At 48.5% G+C, this 22,327-nt stretch overlaps 1 protein-coding gene across 1 annotated transcript; it reads left to right on the top strand.

Moving 5' to 3' along the window:
* The first annotated feature begins 12,977 nt into the window (after positions 1-12,977).
* On the top strand, positions 12,978-22,103 carry LOC134340313 (cholecystokinin-like). Its single transcript, XM_063037392.1, has 3 exons — positions 12,978-13,036; positions 20,057-20,275; positions 21,733-22,103. Exons 2-3 carry the CDS (start codon positions 20,059-20,061, stop codon positions 21,858-21,860), a joined length of 345 nt encoding a protein of 114 aa, XP_062893462.1. The 5' UTR covers positions 12,978-13,036; positions 20,057-20,058; the 3' UTR covers positions 21,861-22,103.
* The last annotated feature ends 224 nt before the right edge of the window (positions 22,104-22,327 follow it).

Below are 22,327 nucleotides of genomic sequence, written 5' to 3'. Positions count from 1 at the left end.
CATAACCCTCCATTCCTTTCCTGTCCAAATATCTATCCAATGTAGCTTTAAATGACAACATCGAACCTGCCTCAACCACTTCTGCTGGAAGCTCGTTCCACACAGCTACCACTCTCTGAGTAAAGAAGTTCCCCCTCGTGTTACCCCTAAACTTTTGCCCTTTAATTCTCAACTCATGTCCTCTTGTTTCAATCTCCCCCAATCTCAATGGAAAAAGTCTATCCACGTCAACTTTATCTATCCCCCTCATAATTTTAAACGCCTTTATCAAGTCCCTCCTCAACCTTCTACGTTCCAAAGAATAAAGACCCAACTCGTTCAACCTTTCTCTGTAACTTAGGTGATGAAACCCAGGTAACATTCTAGTAAATCTTCTCTGTACTCTCTCCATTTTGTTGACATCTTTCCTATAATTCGGTGACCAAAACTGTACACAATACTCCAAATTTGGCCTCTCCAATGCCTTGTACAATTTCAACATTACATCCCAACTCCTATACTTAATGCTCTGATTTATAAAGGCCAGCATACCAAAAGCTTTCTTCACCACCCTATCCACATGAGATTCCACCTTCAGGGAACTATGCACCATTATTCCTAGATCCCTCTGTTCTACTGCATTCTTCAATGCCCTACCATTTACCATGTATGTCCTATCTTGATTAGTCCTACCAAAATGTAGCACCTCACATTTATCAGAATTAAACTCCATCTGCCATCTTTCAGCCCACTCTTCTAGCTGGCCTAAATCTCTCTGCAAGCTTTGAAAACCTACTTCATTATCCACAACTCCACCTATCTTAGTATCATCTGCATACTTACTCATCCAATTTACCACCCCATCATCTAGATCATTAATGTATACGACAAACAACATTGGACCCAGTACAGATCCCTGAGGCACACCACTAGTCACATTCTGACAAACAGTTATCCACCACCACTCTCTGGCGTGGTGTCCTTGTATCTACTGAGAATGCCTGAAGATGTTTGGTATTAAACGTGCTTTGAACTTTGAACTGCGCTGTGTTGGCCATCTCCATGTCCTGTGTCCAGATTATTCTGGCCGAATAGTCTCCTCCTCTGCTGGACAATGTCATGTAACAAAGCAATGTTGTTTCATCTCCTCCCGGGGGTCTGATCCAGCAGTTTAAAGGTCCAAAACTAATTCTGAACCACCAAGACAATTCATGAGCATCATTATTGTCCGATGAATTCATTCCACGGAGATGTACTTTTGGTTTGTATGGAGGGATGATGTTTATTTTTATCTGAAGCACCCTTCATTTCAGAGTGTGCGCTCTTACTATTGTTGCATTGGTCTGAATGCCTTCAATTGGCAAGCCCCTGTAAAGCCCTTTGATCTTTCATTGAGTGCCCTTGTCGACTGAACAAAGCCAATCTGCGTGCCATCAACTCCCCCGGTCCCAGGGGCTTTGTGTTACAGTCCGTCAACAGCCCCGCCCTGCGGACACAGGACACATGTCCACTCCCCAAGGTCCTTTTCAGCAACCGTAAAGGACCAAAAACAAAATGGACAAAAGTGAAGCTTAAAGTTTACTGTCAGAAAAGCCAGTGTCAGGTCCAATCATGGACACTAGCCTCCACACCGTTGAGGACAACTTCAAAAGGTGATGCCTTGAGAAGGCGACATCCATCTTAAGGATCCCCACCACCCAGGCCATGCCCTCTTCTCGTTGCTACCATCAGGGAGGAGGTACAGGAGCCTGAAGACACACACTCAACGATTCAGGAACAGCTTCTTCCCCTCTGCCATCAGGGAGGAGGTACAGGAGCCTGAAGACACACACTCAACGATTCAGGAACAGCTTCTTCCCCTCTGCCATCAGGGAGGAGGTACAGGATCCTGAAGACACACACTCAACGATTCAGGAACAGCTTCTTCCCCTCCGCCATCAGGGAGGAGGTACGGGAGCCTGAAGACACACACTCAACGATTCAGGAACAGCTTCTTCCACTCTGCCATCAGGGAGGAGGTACAGGAGTCTGAAGACACACACTCAACGATTCAGGAACAGCTTCTTCCCCTCTGCCATCAGGGAGGAGGTACGGGAGCCTGAAGACACACACTCAACGATTCAGGAACAGCTTCTTCCCCTCTGCCATCAGGGAGGAGGTACGGGAGCCTGAAGACACACACTCAACGATTCAGGAACAGCTTCTTCCACTCTGCCATCAGATTTCTAAATGAGCAATGAACCCATAGACACTACCTCAGTAGTTCTGCTCTCTTTTGTACAAATTCTTTAATTTAGTTTTTTAAACATAAATTTCTGATTATGATTTATAATTCGCCTTTCTATATCGCAAACACAAGAGATTCTGCAGATGCTGGAAATCCAGAGCGACACACAGACACAGACACAGACACACACACACACACACAGAAAACAGTGAGGGAACTCAACACATCAGACAGCATCTATAGAGGGGAATAAACAGTTGACGTTTCGGGCCGAGACCCTTCACCGGGAGGAGTTTTATATATTTCACTGTACTGCTGCTGCAAAACAACAAATTTCGTGTCGTGTACCAGTGGCAATAACCCTAATTTTGATTCTCATAAAAGTTGTTGGTGAACGCAGCAGGCCAGGCAGCATCTCTAGGAAGAGGTACAGTCGACGTTTCGGGCCGAGACCCTTCGTCAGGACTAACTGAAGGAAGAGTTAGAAAGAGATTTGAAAGTGGGAGGGGGAGGGGGAGATCCGAAATGATAGGAGAAGACAGGAGGGGGAGGGATGGAGCCACGAGCTGGACAGGTGATTGGCAAGAAGGATATGAAAGGACTAGCTCTTCTTCCAGTTAGTCCTGATGAAGGGTCTCGGCCCGCAACGTCGACTGTACCTCTTCCAATAAATGCTGCCTGGCCTGCTGCTTTCCACCAGCAACTTTTATGTCTGTTGCTTGAAATTCCAGCATCTGCAGATTTCCTCGTGTCTGATCTTGATTCTGATAATTTCGGTAAAGGAACACAGCTTGTTCACACGGGACTCTCCCACGTTGACTTTGACAAAATTCGTCGCCTTATTTCTGATCTGAGGAGAGGGAGCTCAGTCTTGGAGCTGGGTCACACACTGTACGGAGAGTCTGTGTACCTGCTTCACAGAACATGGAACAGAGTACAGTGCAGGCACAGGCCACTCGGCCCACAATGCTGTGCTGACCCGGCTAAAAGGCAAATCAGGAACACCCAGACACTAATCCCTCCTACCTACACCATGTCCATATCCTTCCATCTTCCTCACATCCATGTGCCTATCTGAACGTCTCTTAAAATCCTCCATACCAGACAGCACATTCCCGGCATCCACCACTCTCTGAGTAAAAAACTGACCCCTCACATCCCCCTTGAACCTACCCCCTCTCACCTTCAATTGTATGCCCTTTGGTGTTAGAGATTTCAACCCTGAGAAACAGATACTGTCTGTCTACTCTATCTACTGTCTACTGTCTATAATCAGAGGAGGAGGAGAAGATGGCGGCGTGACGCAGCTTGCAGTGGCCACTCCGGTGAACGATATCAGTAATCTGTCAAGTAGGGTGCCGTGCACAATCCTGATTTGATGGAGGCGGACTTGAGAGTACGGAGGAACATCTGGAGAAACTTCTGAAATGCCCGCTTCGCTGCCGCTGTTACTGTGCGATCCAGAAACTCCGGAGGGGAAGGCCCCGAATTCTCGACTTTGCTTGTTGCTCGGCGGCCGGGGCGGGGTCGAAGCGCTCGGCAAAGATGGTCCTCGGTGCTCGGTGTCAAAGGACTGGTCCGAGGCTCGAAGTTTTCGTATGGACTCAGCTATGGTCAGGAGCTTCCAATGCATCGACAGTTGTCGGTGCCTGGAGGTTTATGGCAAAAAGAGTTTCTCCCTTCTGCTGCCTGCTATCAGAGACTATTGGGAGTCGATCGGAACTTTGAGACTTTTTTCTACCATTCCAATGGTCTGCTTTTTATCAAATTATAGTCTTGCTTTGCACTGTTATAACTATATGTTATAATTATGTGGTCTTGTCAGTGTTAGTCTTTGGTTTGTCCTGTTTTTTTTGTGTGATAACACTCTGGAGGAAAATTGTATCATTTCTTAATGCATGCATGCATTTCTAAATGACAATAGATGAGGACTGAGTGTCCTCATAATCTAATAATCTAATCCGAACTAGGCTTCTCATAATCTTGTAAACCTCGATCAGATCTCCTCTCAGTCCCCAACACTCCAGAGAAAACAACCCAAGTTTGTCCCACTCATTATAGCACACGCCCTCCAATCCAGGTAGCATCCTGGTAAACCTCTTCTGCACCCTCTCCAAAATCTCAACGTCCTTTCTATACTGGGGCAATCAGAACTGTATGCCAAGATAGAGTGGAAAGGGTGGTAGAGGGAGTCTAGGACCAAAGGGCACAGACTCAGAAGAGAGAGGCTTTCATTTAGAAAGGAGATGAGGGGGAATTTCTTCAGATGTATCCATGGCTGTTGTGGCCAAGTAACTGGGTATACTTAAAGCGGAGGTTGATAGGTTTCTGATTAGTCAGGGCGTGAAAGGTTACAGGGAGAAGGCAGGAGAATGGGGTTCAGAGGGAAATGGATCCACCATGATGGACCAGACTTGATGGGCTGAATGGCCTAACTCTGCTCCTATGTCTTAATATCTTATAGTTTTACGTCTTCTAAATCTTGTAATTGTACCTGCCTCCACCACTCATTCCAGCTACTGTGGGAAAATCCTTGTTCCTCCTTTTAAATCTTTCCCCTCTCAACTTAAACTTTGCTTTCTGGTTTAGTCTCCCTTATGCTGGAATAAAAGAGGATATCCTGCTCAACGTTCACGCCAATCTTTTTTTTTCACAGCTGTGCGAATCAACCATTGCTCTGAGCAAGAAATTTTTACACGGCTTGAAAACTTCACAGGATTTTCAATGCTTTTTCTTTCTAATATACATGCTATGAATATTTAAAATGAAAATTGAAAAGTCACATAATTTTGATTTTGCTTATTAATTGAAGGGTCTAATGAAATGCAGTACAACAAAGAAAATTTTCCACATTTTGTAAACTTTTTCTCTAATCGATCGTCATATAAACACTGTCCTGATTAATTTCGTATCCAGATGAAAGATACTTCTTAATCCTCGTTAGATCATCCAACTGTTCCACTTCTTGTCTGTTTCTGGATTTGCATTTGGTTGGATCCATAATGTTCGCAGTCAGCACTAGAAGCTCAAAATGTTCCAACGATGTCAAGAAGTCAGAGTATAGAATATTTCACATCAAACAAACTCAGGCCACAACTCACAACACAGGAAAGCAATGCCAGGCAGCCAAAACAACCGACAGGCAGAATTTGGCAAAAATAAAATGTTTTGACTGGACGGCATCGGTTTGTTCACAATGAGCTTCCATTCTGTGTTTGTTGTTACAATTTGTAATGGTGTCGTAACTTGAAACACTGACAATGGAAATAGGTTGAAGCTCTAAAATGTTTCAAAGTAAAGCCTGTGGTACATTTATTACTGTATTTAGAAATCTTTTGGAGTATATTCATTAAAAAATAACATAATATAAGCTCCGAAGCCAGTGAGTATTTGAAATATCGTGGGGAGGTTTCCAACGCTGGATTGCAATCTTCTTAGCTGCAGTCAGACCCGCCAGCCAGACTTTGCGTGGTTTTTCCGTAGGGGAAAGGTGGGAGTCATCATTTAGAAGATGTACAGCGGGGTCCATTGGTAATTGTACCCCTGTTAGTTTTGTAAGAGTAATGATAACCTTCCCCTACAAACCAAAAAACCCTGGACATTCCCATACCATATGTATAAAAGAGCCAATGGTTCCGTGGGGGCAAAATGAACGATATGGGTCAGGAACCAGTCCCATTTGACGTCTCATTCTCGGTGTTAAATTTCTTAGCTGGAACTTCAATCAGCAAGAGTAAATGATGCACAACCAAACACAATCTTAATGTGGACAAATTTGAAGAAAGAGTTAGATAGAGCTCTTAATGATAGCGGAGTCAAAGGTTACGGGGAGAAGGCAGCAACAGGGTGCTGATTGTGGATGATCAGCCATGATCACAGTGAATGGCGGTGCTGGCTGGAAGGGCCAGATGGCCTACTCCTGCACCTATTCTCTATTGTCTATTAAAAGATCTTTTGTTAAAATATTTTGTCTGGGTATGCACTACTATTCGGTTGGTTGGTGGAGGGGAGAGGGATGGGGGGGAGAGAGGGGTGGAGGGGGGATGGTGGTGAAGGTTGGGGGGTGGCTGGGATAAACAGTCAAAATGTAACTGGCAACTAGTTGTATTGAATGTAATTTGTTGGTGTTGCAATAAAAAAAAAATCATAAAAAAATTATATTCACGTTAAATAAAATAATATTCCAGCAGTGTGGCAAGAAAGGATATGTGCATAGAAGCATGCCTTCCTCGCCACTGACTCATCCTACAAGCTAACCTTTAGAGAATGCTGTGCAAAGACAACCAAGTCCCTTTGCACCTCTGGTTTCTGAATTTGACCCCCCCCCCCCCCCGTTTAGTAAAAAGTCTATGCCTTAGTCTGCACCTGGAGTATTGTGTGCAGTTTTGGTCCCCTAATCTGAGGAAAGACATCTTTGCCATAGAGCGAGTACAAAGAAGGTTCACCAGATTGATTCCTGGGATGGCAGGACTTTCATATGAAGAAAGACTGGATGAACTGGGCTTGTACTCGTTGGAATTTAGAAGATTGAGGGGGGATCTGATTGAAACGTATAAGATCCTAAAGGGATTGGACAGGCTAGATGCAGGAAGATTGTTCCCGATGTTGGGGAAGTCCAGAACAAGGGGTCACAGTTTGAGGATAGAGGGGAAGCCTTTTAGGACCGAGATTAGGAAAAACTTCTTCACACAGAGAGTGGTGAATCTGTGGAATTCTCTGCCACAGGTAACAGTTGAGGCCAGTTCATTGGCTATGTTTAAGAGGGAGTTAGATATGGCCCTTGTGGGTACAGGGGTCAGGGGGTATGGAGGGAAGGCTGGGGCGGGGTTCTGAGTTGGATGATCAGCCATGATCATAATAAATGGCGGTGCAGGCTCGAAGGGCCGAATGGCCTACTCCTGCCCCTATTTTCTATGTTTCTATGTTTCTATACCAGAAGTGCTGTCTTTTCAGAGCCCTCAGAATAGTCAAGGTCCCCTCCCAACCATCCCAGAGTCCCTTTGACCTCCTACCACCAGGCAGGTAGGTACTGCAGTATAGGAACAGGGACTGTCAACTGCTCCCCGCCCCCCAGGCTGTGAGACTTCTGAACACCCTGTTACCACCCAGCACATGTTATTCATGACACTGCCTGTAGCAGGAACACTGTTGTATATTTAACTATATGTCGTGCATTCGTTTTATGTCAACTTCTACATCTACAGAGTTTTTTTTTACCTGTTGATATTATTGTGCTAGTACTAGCCTATGTGATATAAGTACTGGGTTTTTATTTATCTATCTATTTACTCATTGAGATATAGAACGGAATAGGACCTCTGGACCGTCCATTTCCACCACCCAACAATCCGCGATTTAACCCTAGCCTAATCATGGGGCAATGTACAATGACAAGTTAACCCGCCAAGCTTGATCCCTGAGGACCACTGCTTCAGTTAACTGTACACATGTGTACGGTTGAATGACAGTAAGCTTGAACTTGAATTTGTACTTTACTCCTTCTGTTCCAGCTGCTACCAACCGGGATACGGTACCGCAGCATAAAAGCCAGGACCAACAGGCTCCGGGACAGCTTCTTCCACCAGGCCGTCCGGTAGTCTTGCGAGGCCATGGATCCGCGCCTGGAAAGTCTTCACTCTCCAGGGCGCAGGCCTGGGCAAGGTTGTATGGAAGACCAGCAGTTGCCCATGCTGCAAGTCTCCCCTCTCCATGACACCAATGTTGTCCAAGGGAAGGGCATTAGGACCCATACAGCTTGGCACCAGTGTCGTCGCAGAGCAAGGTGTGATTAAGTGCCTTGCTCAAGAACGCAACACGTTCCCTCGGCTGGGGCTCGAACTCACGACCCTCAGGTCGCTAGTCCAATGCCTTAACCACTTGGTCACGTGCCCACCCCACCAGGCCACCAAACTGATTAATTCATGCTGACACAACTGTATTTCTATGTTATATTGTTATTGTTATTGTCCAGTGCTGACCCAGCAAAGCTGGAAACATCTTCAGATCCATGAGCAACATGTGGGGATCAGTTAAGTAGAGCGTCCACGCCAAAGTGAGGCTGTACCAGAGCTGTGTTCAGCATGCTAACACACAACAGAGAGCAACCTCGCCAAGCTGTGGCCGTTCCACCATGAGCCTCTGTGTCTTAGAAACATAGAAACATAGAAAATAGGTGCAGGAGTAGGCCATTCGGCCCTTCGAGCCTGCACCGCCATTTATTATGATCATGGCTGATCATCCAACTCAGAACCCAGCCTTCCCTCCATACCCCCTGACCCCTGTAGCCACAAGGGCCATATCTAACTTCCTTTTAAACATAGCTAATGAACTGGCCTCAACAGTTTGCTGTGGCAGAGAATTCCACAGATTCACCACTCTCTGTGTGAAGAAGTTTTTCCTAACCTCGGTCCTAAAAGGCTTCCCCTCTATCCTCAAACTGTGACCCCTCGTTCTAGACCTCCCCAACATCGGGAACAATCTTCCTGCATCTAGCCTGTCCAATCCCTTTAGGATCTTATACGTTTCAATCAGATCCCCCCTCAATCTTCTAAATTCCAACGAGTACAAGCCCAGTTCATCCAGTCTTTCTTCATATGAAAGACCTGCCATCCCAGGAATCAATCTGGTGAACCTTCTTTGTACTCCCTCTATGGCAAAGATGTCTTTCCTCAGATTAGGGGACCAAAACTGCACACAATACTCCAGGTGTGGTCTCACCAAGGCCTTGTACAACTGCAGTAGTACCTCCCTGCTCCTGTACTCGAATCCTCTCGCTATAAATGCCAGCATACCGTTCGCCTTTTTCACCGCCTGCTGTACCTGCATGCCCACTTTCAATGACTGGTGTATAATGACACCCAGGTCTCGTTGCACCTCCCCTTTTCCTAATCGGCCACCATTCAGATAATAATCTGTTTTCCTATTTTTGCCACCAAAGTGGATAACTTCACATTTATCCACATTAAATTGCATCTGCCATGAGTTTGCCCACTCACCCAACCTATCCAAGTCACCCTGCATCCTCTTAGCATCCTCCTCACTGCTAACACTGCCACCCAGCTTCGTGTCATCCGCAAACTTGGAGATGCTGCATTTAATTCCCTCATCCAAGTCATTAATATATATTGTAAACAACTGGGGTCCCAGCACTGAGCCTTGCGGTACCTCACTAGTTACTGCCTGCCATTCTGAAAAGGTCCCGTTTATTCCCACTCTTTGCTTCCTGTCTGCTAACCAATTCTCCACCCACACCAATACCTTACCCCCAATACCGTGTGCTTTAAGTTTGCACACTAATCTCCTGTGTGGGACCTTGTCAAAAGCCTTTTGAAAATCCAAATATACCACATCCACTGGTTCTCCCCTATCCACTCTACTAGTTACATCCTCAAAAAATTCTATGAGATTCGTCAGACATGATTTTCCTTTCACAAATCCATGCTGACTTTGTCCGATCATTTCACCGCTTTCCAAATGTGCTGTTATCACATCCTTGATAACTGACTCCAGCAGTTTCCCCACCACCGACGTTAGGCTAACCGGCCTATAATTCCCCGGTTTCTCTCTCCCTCCTTTTTTAAAAAGTGGGGTTACATTAGCCACCCTCCAATCCTCAGGAACTAGTCCAGAATCTAACGAGTTTTGAAAAATTATCACTAATGCATCCACTATTTCTTGGGCCACTTCCTTAAGGACTTCTGGCCAAGAAAGATCTCCAACCACGCCTTACTCCTCCAGTGCCATCAAGAGGACACGGCCACAATCACCATGAGGAAACGCTGGAGATGAGAAGGGAGGCCGACTCCATCATCACGTCAGCACCTCACTGGATCCCTGAAGGGGGGAGGAAACGTGGGAGAGCAAAGACAACTTGGTGACGTACGGTAGAGGCGGGAATGGGGACCCTGAACAATAGAGAAGATGACCAAGTACAGACCGAGATGGAGGGCATTCACTGGTGCTCTAAGCACCAGGCAGTAAGTAATAACTTCTACCAAAGTGTGACATGGAGTCCTATCAGAATTTTGTAAGTTTCAACGGAAGTGGGTAGACCAGACAATGGCAACCCATTGTCATTGGTGGAATGGCCATGAATTTGGAAACATATGTAGTCACCTAGAAAAGAGATACGAAGCTTGTGTCAGGACTAGACACTGAGGAATTGTTGATCCTAGTATTCAAGAAGGAACTCCATAACTTCTGGAGCATTGTGGTCGCCCCCATTATAAGGATCTTGGCGATTTACCGCGGAAAAGGATTTTGGCGATTCACTACGGAAAAGGATCTTGGCGATTGTAGGGATGACTTGCAATGGACTGAAAAGCTTGAGCATGTAGATATTAACGAAGAGGATGTGCTGGAGATTTTGGAAAGCATCAAGATGGATAAGTCACCGGGATCAGACGGGATGTACCCCAGGCTACTGTGGGGAGTGAGGGAGGAGAATGCTGAGCCTCTGGCGATGATCCTTGCATCACCAATGAGGTCGGGAGAGGTTCCAGAGGATTGGAAGATTGGAGGGTTGCGGATGTTGTTCCCTTATTCAAGAAAGGGAGTAGGGATAGTCCAGGAAATTATAGGCTAGTGAGTCTTTCTTCAGTGGTTGGTAAGTTGATGGAGAAGATTCTGAGAGGCAGGATTTACGAACATTTGGAGAGGCATAATATGATTAGGAATAGTCAGCATGGCTTTGTCAAAGGCAGGTCGTGCTTTACGAGTCTGACTGATTTTTTTGAGGATGTGACTAAACACATTGATGAAGGTAGAGCCATAGATGTCGTGTATATGGATTTCGGCAAGGCATTTGATAAGGTACCCCATGCAAGGCTTATTGAGAAAGTAAGGAGGCATGGGACCCAAGGGGACATTGCTTTGTGGATCGAGAACAGGCTTGCCCACAGAAGGCAAAGAGTGGTTGTAGATGGGTCATATTCTGCATGGAGGTCGGTGATCAGTGGTGTACCTCAGTGATCTGTTCTGGGACCCCTACTCTTAGTGATTTTTATAAATGACCTGGATGAGGAAGTAGAGGAATGGGTTAGTAAATTTGCTGATGACACAAAGGTTGGGGGTGTTGTGGATAGTCTGGAGGGCTGTCAGAGGTTACAGTGGGACATTGATTAGATGCAAAACTGGGTTCAGAAGTGGCAGATGGAGTTTAACCCAGATAAGTGTGAAGTGGTTCATTTTGGTAGGTCAAATATGATGGCAGAATATAGTATTAATGGTAAGACTCTTGGCAATTTGGAGGATCAGAGGGATCTTGGGGTCTGAGTCCATAGGACACTCAAAGCTGCTACGCAGGTTGACTCTGTGGTTAAGAAGGCATACGGTACATTGGCCTTCATCAATCATGGGATTGAGTTTAAGAGCCGAGAGGTAATGTTGCAGCTATATAAGACCCTGGTCAGACCCCACTTGGAGTACTGTGCTCAGTTCTGGTCGCCTCACTACAGGAAGGACGTGGAAACCATAGAAAGGGTGCAGAGGAGACTTACAAGGATGTTGCCTGGATTGGGGAGCATGTCTTATGAGAATAGGTTGAGTGAACTTGGCCTTTTCTCCTTGGAGCGACGGAGGATGAGAGGTGACCTGATAGAGGTGTACAAGATAATGAGAGGCATTGATCGTGTGGATAGTCAGAGGCTTTTTTCCCCAGGGCTGAAATGGCTGAGAGGGCATAGTTGTAAGGTGCCTTGAAGTAGGGACAGAGGAGATGTCAGGGGTAGGTTTTTTACACAGAGAGTGCGTGGAATGAGCTGCCAGTGGCGGTGGTGGAGGTGGAAACAATAGGGTCTTTTAAGAGACCCCTGGATGGCTACATGGAGCTTAGAAAAATAGAGGGCTATGGGTGAGGCTTAGGTAGTTCTAAGGTAGGGACATGTTCGGCACAGCTTTGTGGGTTGAAGGGCCTGTAGTGTGCTGTAGGTTTTGTATGTTTCTAAGTTTCTATGATGTTGAGACTTTGGAGAGGGGGGAGAAGAGCTTTACCAGGATATTGCCTGGATTAGTGGGTATGAGTAGGAGTTGGACAATCCTTGGTTGTATTTTTTTCTAGATTGGTGGAGGCCGGGGTTGGTGGGGCGGAGATCCGATAGAGGTTTGTACAATGATGAGAGGCAGTGATACAGCAAACAGACAATATCTTTCTTTTTCAAAGGGTTGAAATATAGAGGGTATTTATTTAAGGTGAGAGGAGGTAATTTCGAAGGAGATGTGAGGGGCAAGAGAGCAGTGGGTGCCTGGGGTGGTGACAGCACAAACACATTAAGAGACGGTTAGATTGGCACATGAATGTGAGGAGAATGGAGGGGGTATGGACATTGTGCAGGCAGAAGCGATTAGTTTAGTTGGTCATTTGATGACTAATTTAATTGGCTCGGCACAACATTGTGGGCCGAAGGGCCTGTTCCTGTGCTGTACTGTTCTATGTTCTTTGACTTCGAGTCTGTAGGGCAATGGAGAAATGGTAGGGGAGTAATCTCTGGTCTGCGCAGGCAGAACGGTCGAATTCTGCGGTGTAAACGCGTTGTGATTCTATCGGCAAATTGGGGCAATTTAGATTACCCATCAACGCCCATCTCTTTCAAATAAACATTTGGGAGATTTCGGAAGAGATTTGGAAATGACGCAGAACTCCTCTCGTTCATCCATTGATTTATTTATTGGCCCCTCTCCCCCACCCGCCCCTCTCCACCCCCACCTCCGTGTCTGAGCGAAGACACGTCAGTCGGCGGATGTATAAAAGGAGGCGGAGAGGAACGGAGGGAGGCAGCGAGTTGAGCCGAATCGACAGTTCAGCACCAGAGACAGCGACCGGGCGCAGCACAGGTGAGCGGCCGGCGGGTTTCCCTCCAAATCTCTCTCGGCACAATCTCACTTTCTCCTTCTGTCTCGCTCCTTCGTGCTCTTTCTCCGTACTCGGTGTCTCCATTTCGCCTTCTCTTAAAAAAACTTCAACTCCTTCTGGGGCTACCGGGGCCGGTTTGCTCCCACCCACGGAGGGTCTCAATGGATCTGATCTCCACGCCGGTGGGAGGGTGGAGAAGTCCGGGTTTTCCGGAGGGTCCCGAACTGAGCCGTAAGGAAAACTTTTGCACTGTCCGATGGGCGGTTCAGAGACGCCCGACTAGAACCTGAGGGGAGATGTGCTGGAATGCTGTCAATATTCCGGCTTAAAGATCCTCAAATTTTTCTCCGTGGTCACCTGATTTGACTTTCTGGGATATTTCTCCAGTGAGGTTCATTTCCCCAGGCACGCCGAGACCCACTGGGAGACAATTCCACCCACCAAGCCTCACTGCGGGGCAGGTGCCTCTCACACAGTGATCCTCACTGAGTGACCGGTCTCTCTCTCTCTCTATCTCTATCTCTCTCTCACACACACACTGACTCTCACTGGAGACGGTCCCCCCCCCACACACACACACACTGACTCTCACTGGAGACGGTCCCCCCCCCCACACACACACACACACTGACCCTCAGTGGGGGATGGTCTCACACACACACACACACACACACACACACACACTGACCCTCACTAGAGACGGTCCTGCACACACTGTAATCCTCACTGGAGTACGGGTGCCTCGCCCACCCAGATTCTTATTGGGGAACGTCTGCGCCCCCCCCACACACACACACACACACACTCACACACCCTAACCCTCACTGGGTGACAGGTCCTACACGGATACTGACTCTCACTGAGGGACAGGTCCCACACACAAACTGGCCCCTCGCTGGGTAGGACGGGTCTCACACACACACACATACTGACCCACAAAGAGCGACAGTCCCACAGGCACACTGACCTCACTGGGGGACAGTTCCAAACACACACACACTGACCCTCACTCGGGGACCATCTCACATACACACACACACACACACACACACACACACACAGACCCACAAAGAGCGACAGTCCCACAGGCACACTGACCTCACTGAGGGACAGTCCCAAACACACACACACTGACCCTCACTCGGGGACCATCTCACACACACACACACACACACAGACCCACAAAGAGCGACAGTCCCACAGGCACACTGACCTCACTGGGGGACAGTCCCAAACACGCATACACACTGACCCTCACTCGGGGATCATCTCTCTCTCTCTCTCTCTCTCTCTCTCTCTCTCTCTCTCTCTCTCTCTCACACACACACACACACACACACACACACACACACACCAGCAGGGTACAATCCCACAGAGAAGAGCCTTACTCATATTTATGCTATGCCCTCCAGAGTTAAAACGAGTTACCTGACCACTTCTGTATCTCACTCTGAGAGAACTCCAGTTACCAGACAATGACACGTACTCCTCCGGCGTGCTTCTGTCAGTGTCTGCGAACACGGGGAGGAAAAAATAAGTAGAACTGTGAACGTCAGAGTTGTAAATGTACGTGCCCTCCTGTGCTTGTATAGTTCAGTGTCCTGTCTCGCAGGCTGCTTCGTGAGCCCCTGTTTGGAATACTGGAGGAACAGTTTTGATTGGAGGGGCCACCCGGTCCCTCTAACGGTTCAGCCTAACCATTAACCTAGCCCATCGTTCTGCTGACTCTGTGGCTTTATGCCATCTGCCATCACACTCCACTCTCAAAGCAAGAAGGACACGCCGACCCTGCGGGGAAAAACCGCAAACAAGTTACAGTTATGGGTCCAAGTTGCAATCGCCGACCGCTCTCCTCCGAGATAATAGGATCCGCCCGGCCGCTCGTTGCAAACTCCTCGCCGGCAGCCTATTTAAACCCCAGTCCTCATTCACTCGTCAAACCAGCCGGCCTCAACCAGCTGCTCCGAGCTTTCACTCCCCCTTCACTTTGTTGCCCGTTGTGTCTGGTTTCTGCTCTCTCTTGTTTTCTGGCCCCTCGTGGCTTTATTATTTTGCTGTCTGCCGTTCACAGCTGAACTACCCCCCGCGGCTCCGCTTTTGGGTCGCGCCTCCTCCCGCATTTGCCCCGATGCGACGCTTCGGTGTGGCCGGGTTTGGTTTCCGTTATCGGGAGATATTGCAGCGCAGTTTTAAGACATGCCTTGGAATCGTCCCGGCCTTTGTGTGGATGCAAACGTACCTTCCCCTGCAGCCGACCTTCAGGCGCCTTTCGAATCAGTTGTAGATCAGAAACAGGCCTTTTGGCCCACTTCATCCAGGTCAACTGCGATGCTATCTACACCAATCTCATCTGTCTACATTACACTCATAACCGACCCCCCACCACCATCACCACACCTTCCCTATTCCTCCGGTTCCAGACTCCTTTGCCCTGGGGGAGAAAGATTCTGGCTATCTACATCCATCATAACTTTACAAACCCCTTGGAGGTCTCCCCCCACCCCGCGCCGAGCTTTCTACATTCCATAGAGCAGGGGTTCCCAGCCTTTTTTTTTAAATGCTAATCACCAATACCATTATCCAAAAAGTCCGTGGACCCCTGTCGTAGAGAATCGACTCAGACGATCTGATTCCCCCTTCTAACTACAGTCGGCCATCCCCAGCAACATCTTCCGCTACTCATAAGACAAAGGAGCAGAAGTCGGCCATTCGGCCCATCGAGTCTGCTCCGTCATTTTATCATGAGCTGATCCATTCTCCCATTTAGTCCCACTCCCCCGCCTTCTCACCATGACCTTTGATGCCCTGGCTACTCAGATACCTATCAATCTCCGCCTTAAATACACCCAATGATTTGGCCTCCACTGCTGCCCGTGGCAACAAATTCCATAGATTCACCACCCTCTGGCTAAAATAATTTCTTCGCATCTCTGTTCTGAATGGGCGCCCTTCAATCCTTGAGTCATGCCCTCTCGTACTAGACTACCCCATCATGGGAAACAACTTTGCCACATTCACTCTGTCCATGCCTTTCAACATTTGAAATGTTTCTATGAGGTCTCCCGTCATTCTTCTAAACTCCAAGGAATACAGTCCAAGAGCGGACAAACGTTCCTCATATGTTAACCCTCTCATTCCTGGAATCATTCTAGTGAGTCTTCTCTGTACCCTCTCCAACGTCAGCACATCCTTTCTTAAATAAGGAGACCAAAACTGCCCACATTACTCCAAGTGAGCTCTTGTCAGCGCCTTATAGAGCCTCAACATCACATCCCTGCTCCTATACTCTATTCCTCTAGAAATGAATGTCAACATTGCATTCGCCTTCTTTACCACCGACTCAACCTGGAAGTTAACCTTAAGGGTATCCTGTACAAGGACTCCCAAGTCCTGTTGCATCTCAGAACTTTGAATTCTCTCCCCATTTAAATAATAGTCTGCCTGTTTATTTCTTCTGCCAAAGTGCATAACCACACAATTTCCAACATTGTATTTCATTTGCCACTTCTTTGTCCATTCTTCCAATCTATCCAAGTCTCTCTGCAGACTCTCTGTTTCCTCAGCACTACCGGCCCCTCCACCTATCTTCGTATCATCAGGAAACTTAGCCACGAAGCCATCTATTCCATAATCCAAATCGTTGATGTACAACGTAAAAAGAAGCGGCCCCAACACGGACCGGTACCATGTGCTACCATTCCTACCATGTCCTTCCTGTAGTGTGGTGACCAGAACTGTACCCAACAGTCTAAACTCAGACAGAACAATGTAGAACATAGAACGTAGAACAGCACAGGCCCTTTTCCAAGATCAATCGAACCCTTCCCACTCACGATAGAGTGAACGACTGCAAAATGATCTCCCAATTGTTTTTTTTCCGGATGCGTCAACTCTGGGCCTGGACTCATTGGAGTTTAGAAGACTGAGGGGGGAGATTTCATTGCATCCGATTGAATACTGAAAGGGCTAGATAGAGTGGATGTGGAAAGGATGTTTCCCGTAGTTGCGGGGTGGTGGGGGGGGGGTGTAGGAGAGACTAGGACCAGAAGGCAAAACATCAGAATAGAGGGATGTCCCTTTAGAACAGAGATGAGGAGTAATTTCTTCAGCCGGAGAGCAAGGAGTCGCCACCATCAGTCTACTAATGAGGACCGAGAGTGGGAAGGGGAGGGCAGGGATATGGGAGTCATGATTGGGAAAAGGGGAAGGGAGAGGGGAGGGTGCTGGAAGCACCAGAGGGACGTTCTGTAATGGTCAGTGATCCAATTGTTTAGAATCAAATGACCTTGCCTGGTGTCTCAGGGGTCGGCGTGTCTGCCCCCGCCCCCGCCCCTGGCGTTCCCTCTCTGCCACCCGTCCCTCACCCCTCACGTAGAGCTCGAACCTCCTTTGCTCCCATCAGATTTACAAACTCGCTCTCCGCTCCATGTTGACTAATACTACTACTATAACATCGACTCACACCCAGGGGGCCGGCGTCAGGCACGATGACGGACTCTCCACTTCTCCCTCTCCCTCATCAGTGTGTTCAGTTCATCTACATCAGCCGCGCCGCTGTCTTCTAGGAGCGTGTTGACCACAGTCTTGGGAGGGCGCCCAGGGTTCATCCTCCCGTGCTTGGGCTCCCATATGATGACTAGGCTGGCAGGTAGCTCGGGGTGGCGTAGACTGTGCCCCGCTAGTTGCAGTCTTCTCACCTCGGTTTTAGTGGAGAGCATCGGTAGGTTGTTATAGAGCTCGACGTTCGTCATGTGCTGTTGACAACTCGCGTCAAGAACCATCCGGAGCATTCGCGTATAGCAACCATCTAGAGACTTTCGCATAGTCTTGGTGAGTGTCCACGTCTCGCACCCGTATGTGAGAATGGACTCTATGACTGCTATGAAAATCCTCTTTTTAAGCCCTCTGGTCAGGTTCGACTTCCAGATTTCCTTCATGTCGTTCATAGCCCTCCACGCCAGCGCCATCCGCATCTTTATGTCCTTCTCCGAACTCATCATTCTTGACCCGAGATACTTGTAGTCAAAGACTTTCTTAGTAGTATCATTCTCTACGGTCTTGAGAGTACCTTCGTCGCAGTTAAACGCCATGTACTCTGTCCTTTTAGCGTTTAGGTGAAGTCCAACTTTATAACACAGTACTTAGGCACCCAAGCTGTATAGAAATGTGCCCATGACTTTTACACGGCACTGTACATTTCTAACTAATAGTTTTAAAATAACTATTTGCTGCCGCAAAACAGCATACTTTACCACAAGTCCTGATGAAGAGAATCAGGCCGAAACTTCGACTGTTTATTCATTTCCATCGATGCTGGCTCACCTGCTGAGCTCCTCCTGCATAACTTTATACTTTATTGTCGCCAAACAATTGGTACTAGAACGTACAATCATCACAGTGATATTTGATTCTGCGCTTCACACTCCCTGGATTACAAATATTAAATATTTAAAATAGTTAAAATTAGTAAATATTAAAAATTTAAATTCTAAATCATAAATAGAAAATAGAAAAATGGAAAGTAAGGTAGTGCAAAAAAACCGAGAGGCAGGTGCGGATATTTGGAGGGTACGGCCCAGATCCGGGTCAGGATCCGTTCAGCAGTCTTATCACAGTTGGAAAGAAGCTGTTCCCAAATCTGGCCGTACGAGTCTTCAAGCTCCTGAGCCTTCTCCCGGAGGGAAGAGGGACGAAAAGTATGTTGGCTGGGTGGGTCGTGTCCTTGATTATCCTGGCAGCACTGCTCCGACAGCGTGCGGTGTAAAGTGAGTCCAAGGACGGAAGATTGGTTTGTGTGATGTGCTCGCGATCTTCTGCAGCTTCTTCCGATCTTGGACAGGACAACTTCCACACCAGGTTGTGATGCACCCTAGAAGAATGCTTTCTACGGTGCATCTATAAAAATTAGTGAGGGTTTTAGGGGACAGGCCAAATTTCTTTAGTTTTCTCAGGAAGTAAAGGTGCTGGTGGACCTCCTTGGCCTGTCACTCCGGATTTCCAGCATTCGCAGAATGCCTTGTGTTTATATTGCAAAGATTCAACGCATATTTATGATCAAAGAATGTATAAATTATACAACCTTGAAATTTGCCTGCTTACAGGCAGCCACGAGGCAAGAAGCTCGAATAACCCAGTTTTATAAAAAGAGCCAAAAAAAACCACAGGGGGAAGAGGGAGAGAGGGGGAGAAGAAGAGAGGGAGGGAGAGAGGGAGGGAGAGAGGGAGGGATGGGGAGGAAGGGGGAGAGAGGGAACACACACACACACACATACACACACACACACACACAGACATACACACACATACACACACACACTCTCACACAGACACACACACACACACACACACACACAGAGACACTCACACTCACACACTCACACACTCACACACACACAGACACACACACAGAGACAGACACTCACACACACACTCACACACACACATACACACACTCACACACACACACACACAGAGACATACACACTCACACACACAGAGACATACACACACATACACTCACACTCTCACACTCTCATACACTCACACTCTCACACTCTCATACACTCACACACTCACACACACACATACACACACTCTCACACACACACATACACACACTCACACTCACACTCACACACACACACACATACACTCACACTCACACTCACACACACACACACACGTCCTGCAAACAATAGGGTCAACCTAACAGCATTCCAACCAGACTGAGATCCAGATCCGCCCAGTATTCTTGCGCTGCTCTGTTTGCCAGTGATAATAAACCTGATTCTGATTCCGACACGCGATCATTTAATTCACTCTAATCGCCTTCTGCCAAAGCTCCGCGCAACTCCTCGACGCGCCTCTGCCCTGCCCGAGGGGCACAGGGATCGCGAGCTTTGCTGTGGACCCCCCGTTGCCCTTGGAGAAGCTGAGATGGACTGAGGCCGCGCTCGCACTCCCAGGCTCAGAGACCTGTGGTTCCCTTTTCTGTCTTGCAGCGATGGCCAACACCGCGTACGTCAGTCTCCTCGTGGTTGTCCTGGCAACAGGCTGCCTCTCCAAGGCCCTCTCAGACCCCCACAGCGACGGAGGGGCCGGTGTCCTGGACCTCAGCGGGAAGCACCCCTCGACCTTCCGAGCCGGTTCCCTGGGCCGCCGGGCCCCGTCCTTAAGAGTGGACGGGCTGATATCGAGACTGATGCCTCAAATTCAGCAAGGTAGGCGGCAGGCTCAATTGAGCACCCCCGCCCCCCTCACCTGAAAGAGTCGATATTGAAAGGTCTAGATTGGGTGGACGTGGGGAGGATGTTTCCGGTAGAGTGGAAGTCTAAGGGCAGAGGGCAAAGCCTCAGATTAGAAGGACTTCTAATTAGAACAGAGATGAGGAGGAATTTCTTTAGCCGGGGGTGGCGAATCTATGGAATTCATTGCCACCGGCGGCTGCGGAGGCCAGGTCAGTAGACGGCGGCCAGTTGGACATCGGGAGTTATTGACAAGGTCAAATAAAAATGAGGCGGGGGCAAGCAGAACGGCCATTGTTGGAGTGGGTCGGTGTTAGAGTGGGGAGATTCTTAAAGGCGACATCTGCTTTTTTCCTGCTCTTTCCTCATTTGTCAGCGTGTAGTTAGGGCAATAAGAATGTTCTGCTCTTTGTGAGAGATTTGGGAGCTCTGGGAGACCTCCACCCTCCCGGGTGACCTGCAGCTGCGCCGGGCGCACCGAGCTGCGGCTCCTCAGAGGGGGTGTTTAAGGAACGATGACCTTTGGCCCGACGGGGGGAAACCGAGGAGCCACAGGGAGGGGGTCACCCCGGGGGTGCAGGAGGCAGGTGAATGGGTGACTGTCGGAAGGGAAATAGGTAGAGGGTACAGAGTACCCCTGTGGCCTTTGCAAAGAATAATAATAAATATAACGGGGTTTTTTTCCGAAACTGTTGGGGAGGACGACGTTTGAGCTGAGGTGCCGGACGTTGTTACCAATGCCTCAAAAAGGAAGAGGGAGGAGGTCCTAAAGGGAGAAACTTTAGAGAATTTAGGCAGAAAAGCAAAACCTCCAGGGTTACAACCCCTGGATGGCTGCCTGCGTCATGTGTCAGCGAGGGCAAGAGTGGGGTGGGGGTGGGGGGAGAGATCTGGCAGGTGAATGTGTGGCTGACGAACTGGCGCAGGGGGCAGGGTTCCAGATCTATGGATCACTTGGGATCTCCTCTGGGGGTGAGGTACGACCTGTACCAGAGGACCCAAGGGGGTCCGACATCCTTGCAGGTGGGTTTGTGAGTGCTGTCGGGGAGGGTTTACACTAATTTGGCGGCGGGGCGGGGGGGGTGGCAGTGGGGGAGGGTGGGAACCATAGGGGTAGGTCTGAGGATCGGGTTGTTGGTTTACAAGCAGAGGCAGTGTAGAGTGGGACTGTCAGGAAGGAGAGCCAGACGATGGGGCAAAATTGCAGTCAGCGGGACGGGTTGCACTGTGAAAAGGGGGGGACGAAATTGAAAAGGGTAACGAATACAGGGCTGGTGTGTGTGTGTGTGTGTGTGTGTGTGTGTGTGTGTGTGTGTGTGTGTGTTGGGGGGGGGTTGCTGTGCGGGACGTGCCTCCCTCCCCACCCCACCCCGCCGGTGCGTGTAGGGGGTCACAAGCGAAGCTGCGACCTGACGTGTGCCATTCCCCCACAGCGGGCCTGTCCCACCGGGCCAACCACTACCAACTGCGCGATCTCCTCCATCAAATGAAGGACAGAGACTACACCGGCTGGATGGACTTCGGCCGGCGCAGCGCCGAGGACTACGAAGTGGACTCCTAAAGGCCGGAAACCAGGGTCACCGTTCCGAGGAAGTTCAATGCGCAGCCTTTGGAAACCACTCCCATCACCCAGTGTCCGGCTGACTGAGTCCAACGCCTCAGTCGCTGTTTCAGATAGAAACTCGTTTTCAAAACCATACAGGAAAGAATTTCGACCTGACTTAAGAATTATTCAAAGGTTTGCAGCTGTTAGTTTTACTCTGAGAATTTGATATTTTTGGTTGTTTGAATAAATGGTGTACGTGTGTGAACCACGCGCGTCCTTGTGTTTATTGGGTACCGCAGATTACTTGCAGTCATTTGAAAAATGGGTGTAGCAGCTTAAGACCTTAAGGGTTAAAGTCTGTCCCGAGGCTTGTGGCCCGTCAGGCTTATGCCGGTTTCCGTGGCGTGAAGCGACTGAGAGTACGAGACTCACCCCCCCCCACCCCGGATAGGACGCTAGTCTATCGCGAGGTTAACCCCCAG

Source organism: Mobula hypostoma, chromosome X1 (assembly GCF_963921235.1).
Source record: "Mobula hypostoma chromosome X1, sMobHyp1.1, whole genome shotgun sequence".
NCBI classification, from domain to species: domain Eukaryota; kingdom Metazoa; phylum Chordata; class Chondrichthyes; order Myliobatiformes; family Myliobatidae; genus Mobula; species Mobula hypostoma.
The sequence above is the reverse complement of the archived record's forward strand: the minus strand, read 5'-3'. Positions and strand labels throughout refer to the sequence as shown.